Source organism: Sciurus carolinensis, chromosome 1, assembly GCF_902686445.1.
Source record: "Sciurus carolinensis chromosome 1, mSciCar1.2, whole genome shotgun sequence".
In the NCBI taxonomy this organism is placed as follows: domain Eukaryota; kingdom Metazoa; phylum Chordata; class Mammalia; order Rodentia; family Sciuridae; genus Sciurus; species Sciurus carolinensis.
In genome coordinates, this window is record NC_062213.1 from 88,873,508 (window position 1) to 88,888,201 (window position 14,694).

At 49.0% G+C, this 14,694-nt stretch overlaps 1 protein-coding gene across 1 annotated transcript; it reads left to right on the forward strand.

Annotated features, from left to right (window-relative positions):
- The first annotated feature begins 1,362 nt into the window (after nucleotides 1-1,362).
- Nucleotides 1,363-10,625, forward strand: Adamts4 (ADAM metallopeptidase with thrombospondin type 1 motif 4). The gene is made up of 9 exons (XM_047567005.1): nucleotides 1,363-2,410; nucleotides 3,503-3,826; nucleotides 4,066-4,198; nucleotides 4,705-4,875; nucleotides 5,973-6,259; nucleotides 6,367-6,553; nucleotides 6,982-7,157; nucleotides 8,331-8,506; nucleotides 9,178-10,625. The coding sequence occupies exons 1-9, from the start codon at nucleotides 1,733-1,735 to the stop codon at nucleotides 9,602-9,604; spliced, it is 2,559 nt and encodes an 852-aa protein (XP_047422961.1). The 5' UTR covers nucleotides 1,363-1,732; the 3' UTR covers nucleotides 9,605-10,625.
- Nucleotides 10,626-14,694: the final 4,069 nt, after the last annotated feature.

Sequence of the window (14,694 nt, forward strand, 5' to 3'; positions counted from 1 at the left end):
AGGGGGAAGTGATTCCCCTCTGGGAAAGGGAAGGGACTGCTGACTACACTCTCCTTCCTGGGGATTTCCTGGGGAAACAAGTGGCCGTAGGGTGGGATAAGCAGAAATTGCCCCTACTTCTGAACCCTTCACTTCCTTGCCTTAAGAATTCACCCTAAGACCCCTCTTCTGAGTCACTTCCAATCCAGAACCAAAGAAGTAATTTGCTTCCTTTCTCTAACACCACCCCTCCTCCCCAGCCTCTCTCCTTATCCCAGACACACTTCACTCTTTCCCCGCCCCATGGAGAATGAGAAATCAAAGATTACTAGATATTCCAGGAACTATTGGGTTTTCGGGGCAAGGTGGGGACAGAGAAGGAAGCCAGGTGGGGATTTCCTAAGGTTGACACAGGATAATTCTGAGTTCTTGAGAGAGCAAGTCTTGCCTATGCTAGGGGCTTGCTGACTTGAAGCCAAGAGCCTGGGGGAAGCTACTGGGAGCTGGGCCAGGGAAATGGGGAGTCAGGAAGCAGGGAGGGGGATCCTGAGGAGGTGGAGATGGAATTGCTGCTCCAGGCTTTGTGGGGGTAACTCAGGAAGGGGGAACCTGAGGAAGAAGAGGAATAAGGTGCCACTCTGGATCCTCTTTCTATAAAAAGAAAAGTTGTTAACCCTTTCTGCCTTGTTGTCTACCTCTTATATATGTCCATTCCAGCAGAAATCATTCTCTTTGGACAGTAAGCTCCCTGATCACTGTCTCTTTGCCTCCCCCATCTCTCTGCCTCCTCTGCTCTCTCCGGATGTTTGATCCTATCCTGAACTTTGTCAAGCCACCTCTTTTCTTTGTTCTTCATCCTTGGTGTTTCCTTGCCTGTTCCCCACCCTCTTTCCTCCAGAGAGCCTACTCAGTCCCCTTAGTCCTGGAAATCAGCCCGTGGGGGCAGAGGGCAGCATTGAGGGAGCCCTGAGAAAGGGGAAGCCAGCCAGGTCAGACAGTAGGAGCGGGAATTCTCCCAGGATATGATTCTATCTGTGCGTGTTGGCCAGGCTCTTTCCCTTCGCTCCCTACCTCCCTTGGGACTCTGTCCCACCAAAAAGGGAAAGAGACAGCTGAGGGCTGATTGTGGGGTTTGGGAAAAGGCTATGTCATCAGCTGGCTCAGTTCCTATAATCCATCCGGCTGCTAGAGATTCCCCTCCCCTGGGCAAGTCCCATTTTTTTTTTTTTTTTTTAAAGGAAAACAAAAATTAGGATTTTGGGAAGCAAAATCTGTGTCCCACCGACAGAGCTCCTGGCTGAGTGGCTTACAGATCAGCCAATCACAGAAGCTCTAGATGGTTAAAAGAGCTGGCGGGGAGAAAGGCTGGGGAGAACCCACAGGGAGACCCACAGACACATAGACACAGGAGAGACAGGAGGAGAGAGACAGACAAAGGCACAGCGGAAGGAAAGAAGGCAGAGACAGGGCAGGCCGGAGGAGAAGCCAGACAAAGTTTTACAGAAGGAGAGGCCAGAGAAGCTTCGGAAGACACTGGCAGGGAGAGACAAAGATCCTTGAGAGGAAGGCACAGGAAGGGAATTTGGAAGAACCAGACTCCTAGACACCTCTCCTGAGTTTAAGGGTTAAGTTTTCTCCATCTCCTCCGAAGGTCCTCAGTCCCTCTGAAAACTGCCTCTGTCTGACCTTGGCACGAATCCTAGCCCCCAGGCTTTAGAGAGGGGTTTTCCACAGCTAAAGTGTGGAGGACTTTATGCTCCAGACGGCCTCAGTTCCTCCCAGCTGCAGCACCAGTGCCATGTCCCGGACAAGCTCACATCCCGGGAGGGGCTTGGCGAGGTGCTGGCTGTGGGGAATCCAACCCCGCCTGCTGCTCCCCACTGTGCCCCTCTCTGGACTGGTGTGGCTGCTTCTGCTGCTGCTGGCCTCCCTCCTGCCCTCAGCCTGGCCAGCCAGCCCCCTCCCCCGGGAGGAGGAGATCGTGTTTCCTGAGAAGCTCAACGGCAGCGTCCTGCCTGGCTCAGGGGCCCCTGCCAGACTATTGTACCGCTTGCCGGCTTTTGGGGAGACTCTGCTACTAGAGTTGGAACAGGACCCTGGTGTGCAGGTTGAGGGACTGACGGTGCAGTACTTGGGCCAGGCATCTGAACTGCTGGGTGGGGCAGAGCCTGGCACCTACCTGACTGGAACCATCAACGGAGATCCGGAGTCAGTGGCATCTCTGCACTGGGATGGGGGAGCCCTCTTAGGAGTATTGCAGTACCGGGGGGCTGAACTCCACCTCCAGCCTCTGGAGGGAGGCACCCTTAACTCTGCCGGGGGGCCTGGGGCTCACATCCTACGCCGGAAGAGTCCTGACAGCGGCCAGGGTCCCATGTGCAACGTCAAGGCTCCTCCAGGAAGCCCCAGCCCCAGTCCCCGAAGAGCCAAGGTAGGCAACCCTGGAGTCTGTCCTGCAGTGTCCTTTCTCCATGTCTGTCCTACTGACCTCTATTCACCCTCTCTCCACCCACTTCCACTTCTGGCTATTCTGCTTCCCTCTCTTCTGTCTGCCTTTCCTCCCTCCACTAGCCTCCTTTCTTGGGAAAGTTCTTTTCTCTCTCTCCCCCAACCCTTCTCTTAGCCAGACCACTGATCCACTCTGAGGATTCCTGGAGGTGGGTCAGATACTTTAGGCTGGGAATGGCTGCTTCCCCTTATCCCACCCCCCATGCCCCTGCTTGGCTTTGGCATCTCGTACTGGCACAGTCCCCAGAAATAAAACTCTTCTAACAGCCCCATGGCCTTGGTTCTTTTCTCTGCCTCAGTGATTTTTTCACCCCCACACTCAGCTAAAGAGTGAGGTTTGAGTCCCAAGGGATTGGCCTCTGGCTTCTGATGCTGCCTTGAAACTTGTTCTGGCAAACTGCAAACTAGGACAAGAGTGGGCAGGGGAAGAAAGGCATCCCAATACCTCCTTCTGGTCAATCCCCTTCCCACACTGTGGACTGACTGTGAGGCTGCCTGAGGTTCCATCCTTTCCTCCCTCCCACTCCTGTCTCCCCCTTCTTCCCTTCCTTTCTCCTCCCTCTCTAGCTTTAATCCAGACCAGACGCTCCCTCCACACCCGCCACGCTGAGATCTGGCCCTGGCCCTAGCTGCTGACTGAATTGTTCCTCCAGCCACACAGGGCAGACACGTTGCAGTCCAGCCCTCTAGCCCTAGTCCCAGAGGCCCCAGCCACACTCAGGCCTGGGGACCCCAAAACACCTCCTGGAAGCAGCCTAGTTGCTTTTCACCTCTGGGGCCCACACACTCCCAGGACATGACATCCCCTTCTTTCCTTCTCAGGATCAACAGCTGATTCTTCATCATTCCCACAAAAGCCCTCGAATTTGGGACTGGGGGAAAGGCCAGGAACTCACGGGGTACGTGGGGCCCAGCTGGCTCTGCTGAGTTCCAGACCCAAGAAATGAGGGAGGGGAGAAGTGATCCATGGGTCTGAGAATCTATTTCAGGATCCTCTCTTCCTTTTTCTCTCCAGCGTTTTGCTTCACTAAGTAGATTTGTGGAGACCCTGGTGGTGGCAGATGACAAGATGGCAGCCTTTCATGGTGCAGGGATAAAGCGCTACCTGCTGACAGTTATGGCAGCAGCAGCCAAGGCTTTCAAGCACCCAAGCATCCGCAACCCTGTCAGTTTGGTGGTGACTCGGCTAATAATTCTGGGGTCAGGTGAAGAGGGACCCCAAGTGGGGCCAAGTGCCGCCCAGACACTACGAAGCTTCTGCGCCTGGCAGCGTGGCCTCAACACCCCTGAAGACTCAGATCCTGACCACTTCGACACAGCCATTCTGTTCACCCGTCAGGTGAGGCACTACTTAGCACCACAGACCAGGCACCACATAACACCAAGAGGCACCACTAAGTTATAGTGCCTGGAGTTTTGCAGCATGGTGCCTGGCCCCAATCACACTGCTATATGTGGCTATCTGGGATTTGACAGTTCTTAGGTACCCAGTGCTCAGGTCCCCACTAATCTGGGATTCATCCTAACAGACCCAAGTGTCTTCACTCTCCATGCATCTTCTATGATCCCTCTCCACAGGACCTGTGTGGAGTCTCCACTTGTGACACTCTGGGCATGGCTGATGTGGGTACTGTGTGTGATCCTGCTCGGAGCTGTGCTATTGTGGAGGATGATGGACTCCAGTCAGCCTTCACCGCTGCTCATGAACTGGGTAAGGAGGGAATGGGACCATGGGGCACCTGGGATGGATAGAAGAGTATCTTGGGACAGTGAACTCATGGGAGTACAAACAGGAGTCCTAAGGTATTCAGGGCAATAATGCTTCTCAGCTCTGGATGTAGACTAATAGATTTTCGTATTCAGATAAGATAGTATACGGAAACCTACTGTAAACTGTACATGTGTGAGTGTGTGTGTGTGTGTGTGTGTGTGTTTATGTATGTGTAGATGGGACATCAGTGAGGGAATGGAGGTTCAGGATTGGGAAGGCTGGATGCAATGAAAAATGAGTAGGGAAGGGTCTTTCCTTTGGAGTAGGGGAGATAGAGCAATGCAGGTTACATGTTGAGAAGCTCTCATAGCACCAGAAGGGAGTGGGGGGCAGGTTGGGGTAGGGAATGGATCTGATATCCACAGGTGCAACCAGATTAATAATGGAGCTCCCTGAGGGCACAGGGCTAGAACCCTTAGTTATTAGCAGGACCTCTGCCCTCACAGGCCATGTCTTCAACATGCTTCATGACAACTCCAAGCCATGTGTCAGTTTGAATGGGCATGGGAGCACCTCCCGCCATGTCATGGCTCCTGTGATGGCTCATGTGGATCCTGAGGAGCCCTGGTCCCCCTGCAGTGCCCGCTTCATCACTGACTTCCTGGACAACGGATATGGTAAGCAGGTGGCACTCATCTTTCCCTGTGTAGGATTCAATTTCTGCCCCCACTGAACTCTCACTTCCGCTACATTCCCCATGGACCACATTGACTCTTCTAAATATGCTTCCTCTGTAGTGTGGAATGGGGTGAGAAATGCTGCTGTCTTTGTGTGGTTCCTACATCCTTTGAGAATGAATAACACAACTAGAGAAGGCAAATTTTGGCTCAACAGAATTAGAACTGACCTAAGGGCTAGAACTGTCCCACACTGGAATGGACTAACTATTGAAGGAAGTGATTATCTTGTCCCTGAATGAAATATTCAAGAACAGCAGGATGACTGTCACTAGGCAGAGGTTGGTTGATAAGAAGCAGACTCTAGAATCCTGTGGCGGTTAAGAATAGGTGGAAAGCTGAGCATGGTGGCTTGTGCCTGTAATCCCAGCTACTAGGGAGGCTGAAGCAGGAGGTTCGCAAGTTTGAGACCAGCCTTGGGATGGATGTAGCTCAGAGGTAAAGGATTCCTGGTTTCAGTCCTCCTAACCACCTCCCCCCAAAAAAGGTGGAAAGACTGTGCTTTGGGCTTTTATCCTGCTTCTTTAGTTGTATGCAGATGTGTGCTGTAAGTTCTTTCACTTCTCCATGTTTGTATCTGGTGTATAAAATAGGTATAATAATGGTAACTACCTCATAGTATTTACAATGATTAATTGTGATAGTGCTGGTCAAGCATTTAGCTAATGCTCATCCGAAAATAAACATTCAATGAAGTGTAAATGCTATTTATTTTATTTTATATTTTAGTATTGGGGATTGAAACCAGGGGCACTTTACCACTGAGCAATATTCCCAGTGCTTTTTATTTTTTATTTTGAAACAAAGTTTCACTAAATTGCTTACAGCTTCACTAAATTGCTGAGGCTGGCCTTGAATTTGTGATGCTCCTACCTCAGCCAATGGGGTTATAGGCATAGCTGCAATTTAAAGCCTCTTACATCCCTGGGATTTTTTTTTCTAGGATCCCTCAGCCCAGAGAGCATAAACTTTCAGCTGGCAATCCTGAATTCTCTTCACAGTCTCTTGCTGACTTTGTACCTCAACTCCCTTTCCAGGACACTGTCTCTTAGACAAGCCAGAGGCTCCCCTGAATCTGCCTGTGACTTTTCCTGGCAAGGACTATGATGCTGATCGCCAGTGCCAGCTGACTTTCGGTCCCGACTCACACCATTGTCCCCAGCTGCCGCCACCCTGTACTGCCCTTTGGTGCTCTGGCCACCTCAATGGCCATGCTATGTGCCAGACCAAGCACTCGCCCTGGGCTGATGGCACCCCCTGTGGGCCTTCACAGGCTTGCATGGGTGGCCGCTGCCTCCATATGGATCAACTCAAGGACTTCAATGTGAGATTCCAGGGCTGGAGTTGGATAAAGGACCTGGGTGAAGGGGACTGGCCCTAAGCCCATGAGAGAGTATACTTATCCTATCTTTCCATTCTGTGCTTCTTTAGGTTCCTCAGGCTGGTGGATGGGGTCCCTGGGGATCTTGGGGCGACTGCTCTCGGAGCTGTGGGGGTGGTGTCCAGTTCTCTTCCCGGGACTGCACAAAGCCTGTTCCTCGGAATGGCGGCAAGTACTGTGAGGGTCGCCGTACCCGCTTCCGCTCCTGCAACACTGAAAACTGCCCAACTGGCTCAGGTGAGGGGTGGAAGGGATGGAAACTCTTTGCAAAAGGATGGTAAAGAGCAGGAAGGACTGTCCCAAGAGGTGTTGATTGGTCCTGCTGCTGGGTGGGGGGTGAGTGACTTTGCTTTGTAGGAACTGTCTCTCTCAGTCTGTGCGGAAAAGAGGTGCCATGCAGTTTAAGATGCTAGGTGGAGCCAGGCACAGTGGCCCCCACCTGTAATCCCAGCAGCTTGGGAGGCTGAGACAGGGGGATCACAAGTTCAAAGCCAGTGTCAGCAACTTAATGAGATCCTGACTCAAAAAACAAAAAGACTGGGAATGTGGCTCAGTGATTAAGCACTTCTGGGTTCAATACCTGGTACCAAGAAAAAAAAACAGATGCTGGTGGAGGGGTTCGTGGGACAATGTGAGGGGATCTGACTGTCCATTTCACCCCATAGCATTGACCTTCCGTGAACAGCAATGTGCTGCCTACAACCACCGCACTGACCTCTTCAAGAGCTTCCCAGGGCCCATGGACTGGGTCCCTCGATACACAGGCGTGGCACCCCGGGACCAGTGCAAACTCACCTGTCAAGCCCGGGCACTGGGCTACTACTATGTGCTGGAACCACGGGTAAGGACCAGGCACCCCATAGGCCCTGTCCATGCTCACATACTTCCCTGTGATCCTTCTGCTTAATAGCAAAGATCCCCCAAAATAGCACCATTGCTGGCATTGCCAAAGCAGGCGAGCCCATGGGTCCAGTCAGATTTATCTGTTCATGGGTATTGGGAAAACAGTTTGCAGATGGGCCACTCTAGACTGTCCCCATTTCCTCCTTCTTTCCCTCTCTCTTTCATCTTCTGCATTTGTTGAGAATGGAAGTGTGTGATCTTTGGGCAAGTCCTCAACCCTCCTCCTTTCCATGGGTTCCTCTGTCAAATTACAGTGGTGACTTCATTAGACTGATGGATGACCTTCAATGGACAGGCATCCAGAAATGCCTGATGTCCCTGAACTACCTCAGTGTGATAGGGCGATCAATGGGTTGAAAGTGGAAAACAAGCCCTAGCAGTATTTGGTTCCCTCCCTTCCCCCATCTGTGGAGAATTCCTACAGGTTGGCTGCCCTCTAGCGCCCATATAAAGACAGTACCATCTTCAGGTTCAGGGGTTGTGAGTGGGACTCCGATAGACCAAAAATTTCGGTCTTGGTTCCTTTGCATGCCATCTCTGTAATCTTTAGGCAAGTTCTTTGCTCTTGCTAAACCTTAATGTTCCATATCTTAAAACCTGAAATAACAGCTGAGAGATTCAATTTGAGATTTATATTCTCTTTTTTTTTTTTTTTTTTTTTTTCGTTTTTGAAATTTTTGTGGTACTGGGGATGGAACCCAGGCATGCTCTTCCACAGACCTACATTCCCAGTCCTTTTTATTATTTATTTTGAGACAGGGTCTCACCAAGTTTCCCAGGCTGGGCTTGAACTTGTGATCCTCCATGCCTGAGCCTTCTAAGTTGCTGGGTTTCCAAGTGTGTGCCACTGATCCCTGCTTATTTCATGTTTATAAAGTGCTTAATTTAGCACACTGCCTAATGGTTAGTACTCTGAAAATGGTGACTTTTATATCAGTTGTTATTATCATCCCTTACAGCAGTTGGAGCTCACCCTACATACCATTCATACCCCCTACCTCTTCTAGCTCTTTTGACACCCCTGCCCTGTTGGGACCTGGGTTATGTATGACTTACCAACCCCTCCTTACTTAGGAAGAACCTTTTACATCGTTCCTTCTCTTTTCTTCAGGTGGTAGATGGAACCCCTTGTTCCCCAGACAGCTCCTCAGTCTGCGTCCAGGGTCGCTGCATCCATGCTGGCTGTGATCGCATAATTGGTTCCAAAAAGAAATTTGACAAGTGCATGGTGTGTGGTGGGGATGGTTCCAGCTGCAGCAAGCTGTCAGGCTCTTTCAGAAAATTCAGGTTCCTTCACCATTTATTTTTTTCCCTTTACCTTTATGGATGCTGTTCTGGGGATACAGAAGTGAACTCGACACCATTTCTACAGTCTAGTGGGGAGACAAATGAATAGGCAGTTATGATGCCATGACCCACGTGTTCAAAAGAGGGTGGCACAGGGTGCTGTGAGAGCCTTTATGGGCATCAAGGATGACTTCCTTGGGACTAAATTGAGTCTAGGCTGGAGAGTAGGAATTGGACAGGCTAAAAGGGGGTGGCTAAAAGGGCACCTGAATAAGAGGGTAATGGGTATAACTGGGTGTGGTGGCACCTACCTGTAATCCAGTTACTTGGGGAGCTGAGGCAGGGGCAGGGCAAGTTTAAGGTCAACCTCGCAACTTAGCAAGCCCATGCCTCAAAATAAAAATAAAAAGGGCCTTGGGGTACAGCTCAATAGTAGAGCATACCTGGATTCAATCCCTAGCACAGCTCCCCCACCAAAAAAAATGAGGGTAATGAGTTTAAATGTCCAGGTATATGGTTAGTAGGGAACACTTGCATGTAGATCTGATCTGGGACAGCTCATGTTGATTTGAGGTGATGACCCTCTACAAATGTACAATTAGACGAAAACAGCTTAGAAGACTGAGGAAATTCAGAAAATGCTGAGCTCCCCATCTATTCCTTCCACACAGGTACGGATACAATAATGTGGTCACTATCCCTGCAGGGGCCACCCATATCCTTGTCCGGCAGCAGGGAACCCCTGGCCTTCGGAGCATCTACCTGGCCCTGAAGCTTTCAGATGGCTCCTATGCCCTCAATGGTGAATACACGCTGATGCCCTCTCCCACAGATGTGGTATTGCCTGGGGCAGTCAGCTTGCGCTATAGTGGGGCCACTGCAGCCTCAGAGACACTGTCAGGCCATGGGCCACTGACCCAGCCCTTGATGTTGCAAGTCCTAGTGGCTGGCAACCCACAGAATGCACGCCTCCGATACAGCTTCTTTGTTCCTCGACCAACCCCTTCAACACCACGCCCTGCTTCCCAGGATTGGCTGCATCGCCGGGCACAGATCCTGGAGATCCTTCGGCGGCGCTCCTGGGCGGGCAGGAAATAACCTCACCATCCCGGCTGCCCATTCTGGGCACCGGGGCCCCAGACTCAGCTGGAAGAATGAGGGAGCTTCTGCAGCTGCCTTCTGCTAAGACACAGTGGGAAGGGGCTGTGAGAGTGAACCTGCTTCTCCTCTCTGCCCTAATGGGCAGGCTGGCCCTGCCCCAGTTTCCTGCCTGGGAGGCAGTGATGAGTTGGTGGATGGAAGGGACTAGGAGACAGTCCCTTATCTAAACTGTTCCCTCAGCCCTGCAGGTCACGGGAGGGAGGGGGAAGGCAGGATGGGCACCCGGCCCAAGTTGTATTTATTTAGTTGTATTTATTTATATATATTCACTTTTACTTAGTACCAGGGAAGGGGAGGACTCTGGTCCTGGGGAAACTGACCCCCACCCCTCATAGCCCTCACCCTAGCTAGGGACTTGAGGGTGGCAGTGATAAGAATGAATGATCTCTGTGTGCGTGTGTGTGTGTGTGTGTGTGTGTGTGTGTGTGTGTGACTGTGTGTCTGTGTGGAAATCTATGTGTATTTTCGATGAGTTATAACCTACCTTGGTTCCTCTTCCTGAATTTTATTTGCTGGGAAAGGAAGAATCAAGGGTAGGATGGGTGTTCAAGGAGTGAGGGTTTATCAAGTTTTAAAAATACAAGTTGAATTCTGCTATTTATATACTCCTTTTGGAGTCAGACAGATGTGGGTTGCACCTTGGCTCCATGTCTCTGAGCATTAGTTTTATTCATTTGCCAGTAATAATACCTCCCTTAGAAACGTGTTGTAAGGATTGAATGATGTAAATAAAGAACTAGCATAATGCCTAGCACTCGGTAAGTGCTCAACAAATGGCAGCTGCTGTTAGTTATTATCATCTTTCTGTTCTCATCCACCCTCTACAAGGTCTCCAATGTGCTTGAAGGTGGCAAAGATCCACATCAGTGGTGACTACCCTTACCCCAGGCTTAGCTTCTTTGGTTGGCAGAACCCAATCCTGAATTCCAAGGGACTACTGAAGAAAAGACATTCTATCCCTACCTCTAGTAGAATTTTTTTTTTTTTTTTTTTTTGGTGGTGCTGGGGATTGAATCCAGGGCATTAGTGCATTCGAGGCAGGTACTCTACCAACTGAGCTATGTCCTCAGCCCATCTCTGTAGTATCTTAATCACAATAAACACATGGCAGGTGTGTGTGTGTGTGTGTGTGTGTGTGTGTGTGTGTGTGTGTGTTTTAGGGTACTTGTCTTGTATGCCCAAGGCCCTGGGTTCAAAACCTCACACACACACACAAAAAGCATCTGGCAAGTATAGCAAATAAGAACATGAAGGTGCAAAAATAAACAAGAACTAACTACATCAACACAGAACAGCTGTTTAATAGCAGCAATAATAGTTGAGTGGGTCAGGTCATGGAGGACTGTTGTAATAGAGTCCTGAAGCAGGAGCTGATGGATCCAAAAATGAGCTGGAGTTCAGCACCTTATTAACTGGGTGGTATTGGGTACAGATACAGGGTGGTACTGATACAGAATTTAGATTATTTAGAGGTGGAATGGGACTAATAATACCTGTTCCCAGAGGGTTGCTCCAGGAGCAAATGTTTAAATATTTTCAAAACAATTAAAGCGACAGCAATGTGAGAGGTTATCCTCATGACTATTGAGTGAGACAAGGTCCCCAGAATCAAACAATATAAACCCAGCAGACTTCTTTGAAGATGTGAAGTTAGAAGAGAATTCAGGTCAGACATAGTGGTGCATGCCTATAATCACAGAAAGTCAGGAGGCTGAGGCAGGAGGATCACAAATTTGAGGCCAGCTTTGGCAACTTAGCAAGGCTTTAACCAACCGTGAGATTCTGTTATCTCAAAATAAAAAAATAGAAAGGACTAGAGATATAGCTCAGTGGTAATGCACTACTGGGTTCAATCCTCAATATTCCTCCCACCCTAATAATGTAATTCAGTATGAGGAATTTAAAAAGTTGGGTAGGAGCCAGGCATGGTGGTGCAAGTCTGTAATCCCAGTGACTTGGGAGGCTGAGGAAGGAAGATTGCAAGCAACCCAGCAAGGACTTAACCAAGACCCTGTCTCAAAATAAAAAGGGCTGGGAATGCAGCTCAGTGTTAAAGCACCTCTGGGTTCAATCCCCAGTATGAAAATAATAATGCAGTAGGGATAGGCAGTAAGGCAAAAGGAATAGCATGAAAAAGGCTCTTAGGTGAGGGGAGTCAGGTGTTCAGTGGTGGCAGAGTACTTGCAGAGCAGTAGGGTGCAAGAGCATCTCTACTTTCCTATCTATGCAGGCAATTTTGCTTGAGAAAGAACCTGGGTATTCCTGTGTATATCATGGATGGGATGGGGATGGCAAGGGTAGCAAGTGGGCCCTGTAAAACTTGAGGTTTGAGTGTCAGAAGCTGGACAGCTAAGGGTGGGGGAAGGACCAAATGTGAAGGAAAGGAAAGAATTATAGGTAAAGAATACTCTGAGGTGAGGGGGAAGGGGGCAATGGAGGAACCAAGGACACCTCATTCTGCCATAACAGTCCTTGCTGGGCTACCAAACATGGCTTGGGATACAGAGCTGGGACTCTGGGGCTGAGGCAGGCCATGGAGGTTGCAGCAGTTATGTGTGCTATGCTCACTGATACTGGGCTTTGCTAATCAAGTTCAGTACCAGGCAGAGACTTACACAATACCCTGTGCTTTGCACCATCCAGCACAGTGTTTGCTCCCACTGCATCCATGGGAAAATGGCTACCTACGCTTTTCTCTCCAGCAAACATGTCTTGCACTGCTGTGCTTGAATGCCCTGACCCTTTCTCTGGTGCCAGACAAGCATGAGGAGGTAGGAACAGGACAGTGATCAAGATCAGAAAGATCTTCAATTGTTTCATCAAGCTAACAAAATTGGATCACCAATAATATGTTCATGGACCTTCATATTGTGAGCTCATGGTACACTGAGCAGAGATCTGTGGTAAATGGATGTGAAGTACAAACATGAACAATATATTTTTGTGTACTAAAGGAGTTCACATTCAACCTGGGGAGAAGGTTGTGAACTAGACTTCCACAAGAGAAACAATGGGACAATAGAAGAGACTGTAAGATAAAGACAAAATAAACTGCGCAAAGACTGAGCTCTGGAATCATGGCTTATAAGGGTTAAAAGGGTGAGCCATGGGTTTGGTCCTGGGGAGAAGGGCTCTTTCTTTCTTTCTTCTCTCTCTCTCTCCCTCTCTCTCTCTCTCTCTCTCTCTCTCTCTCTCTCTCTGTTAATTACTAGATTTGAACCTCTTTACCACTCTGAGCTACGTGTCCAGCTCTTTTTTATTTTTCGAGAGTGTGTCGCTAAATTGCTGAGCCAGGCCTTGAACTTGTGAACTTCCTGCCTCAGTTTCCTAAATTGCTGGGATTACAGGTGTGCACCATTGCACCTGACTCACCTTCAATGCTCTTTGCAATTCATACTTTGTAAATCACTTTCATATATGTTATTTTAAGAAAACTTCTGCCAATGTAATTCAGTGGTAGAGCACCCCTGGGTTCAATCTCCAGTACTGTAAAATGAAAGAAACCCTCTTCTCACTGGGTAGGGTTCTTACTGGCATACAAAAATATTTTCCAGCTAGGAGTGGTGGTGCACACCTGTAATCTCAGTGACTCAGAGACTGAGATAGGAGGACTGCAAATTCAAGGCCAGCCTGGGCAATTTAGTGGGGCCCTGTCTTAAAATAAAATTTGAAAAATAAAGGAGGGAGCTGGGGCTGACATCATTGGCAGAGTGCCTCTGCGTTCGATCCCCAGTACTGCCAAAAAAAATATTGTTTTCCAGAAAGAGACTGAATTTAGAGTTTGCCTCTATGATTGTTAGGTGGGTGGGAGCATAGAGTGAAACGGGGACAGAGAGAACTAGCTTTTCAAAAGGAAGTGATGTGTGTCCCATCCCTCAATCTCAGGCAAGGCCTGACCCCATTCTGGAATGACCTTCTCCATACCATCCCTCCCAGACCCAGATTATAGGGTCCGCCTGATATCCTGAGGTCAGGAGGCTAATAAGTTGTTGACAGGAGTGTGGGGGCATATACCTCCCTATAAGTGCCAGGATGAGCTCTGTCTCCCCAGTCTCTTTACTTAGCTCATGGGTCTAGCTAGGGTGTGGGCATATAGGCAGGAGCAGAAACAGGAATAACAGGAAGAAAGAAGGCATTAAAAGTTTTCAAGTGTCTGGTCTTAAAAGTAAAAAGAGGGAATAATGAGCTGGAAAAAGAGGAGGCAGTAACTGACAAGGAAGTAAGCTCCCTGTCCCTACAATTCAAGCAGCATTTGGACAACCATGTTATGAGATGTCATAAGATGTCAGTTGTGCATGAATGTATAAAGTAGAGAAGGAGATTGAAGCAGTAACTGAGTTGGTACAATTTCTTTAAATTCCTCCTGCCCCCAAGATTCTCAGCTTCTGTGGTTACAAGAGAGGAAATCTGGGAATTTTTCCAACTACTATTTTTGTGGTGGACGTGAGAGAGCCAGACTTTCTAGCGGGTTCTGTGGAATGGGCATTTATACTTCCACTCCATCTCTAGTTCCACTTCTTTCATCTTCATTCAGTATTACAGTATTTTGTTTTTATTTAAAATACCAGATTGACAGTTAAGTGACAAAACCAGAATCTCATTGGTCAGGGTTTGTGGGGGAGGAAGGGGCAAGGAAGTTGATTTCAATGTCTTAACATTTTATTGGCTAAGAGGATGCTTCTGGGCCAATTGAATACCTTCCCTATTGACTGTTGCTGGGGAGAAGCCAGAATCATTGGCAGCAAGAGTAACCAGCTGACAGCTGGAGGAAACCACCAGTTCTAAAAATGCTCTGAAGGAGGGGGGTTGGGGAGGTGAGGGAGCAACAATACTGAACAACTTCCCCGGACAGGACCTTATATGGGGGCAGGCCCAGAGTACTTAAGTAGCCTTGGGAAGGAAAGGGAGGGGAGCAAGTAGATGTAAGCATCCCTTGCGGTCTTTTGGTCAACCAGCAACAGGCCCCACAAACCTACACATACAGTGACACACATTGCATACACACATCCAACTTCATAGAGATACAT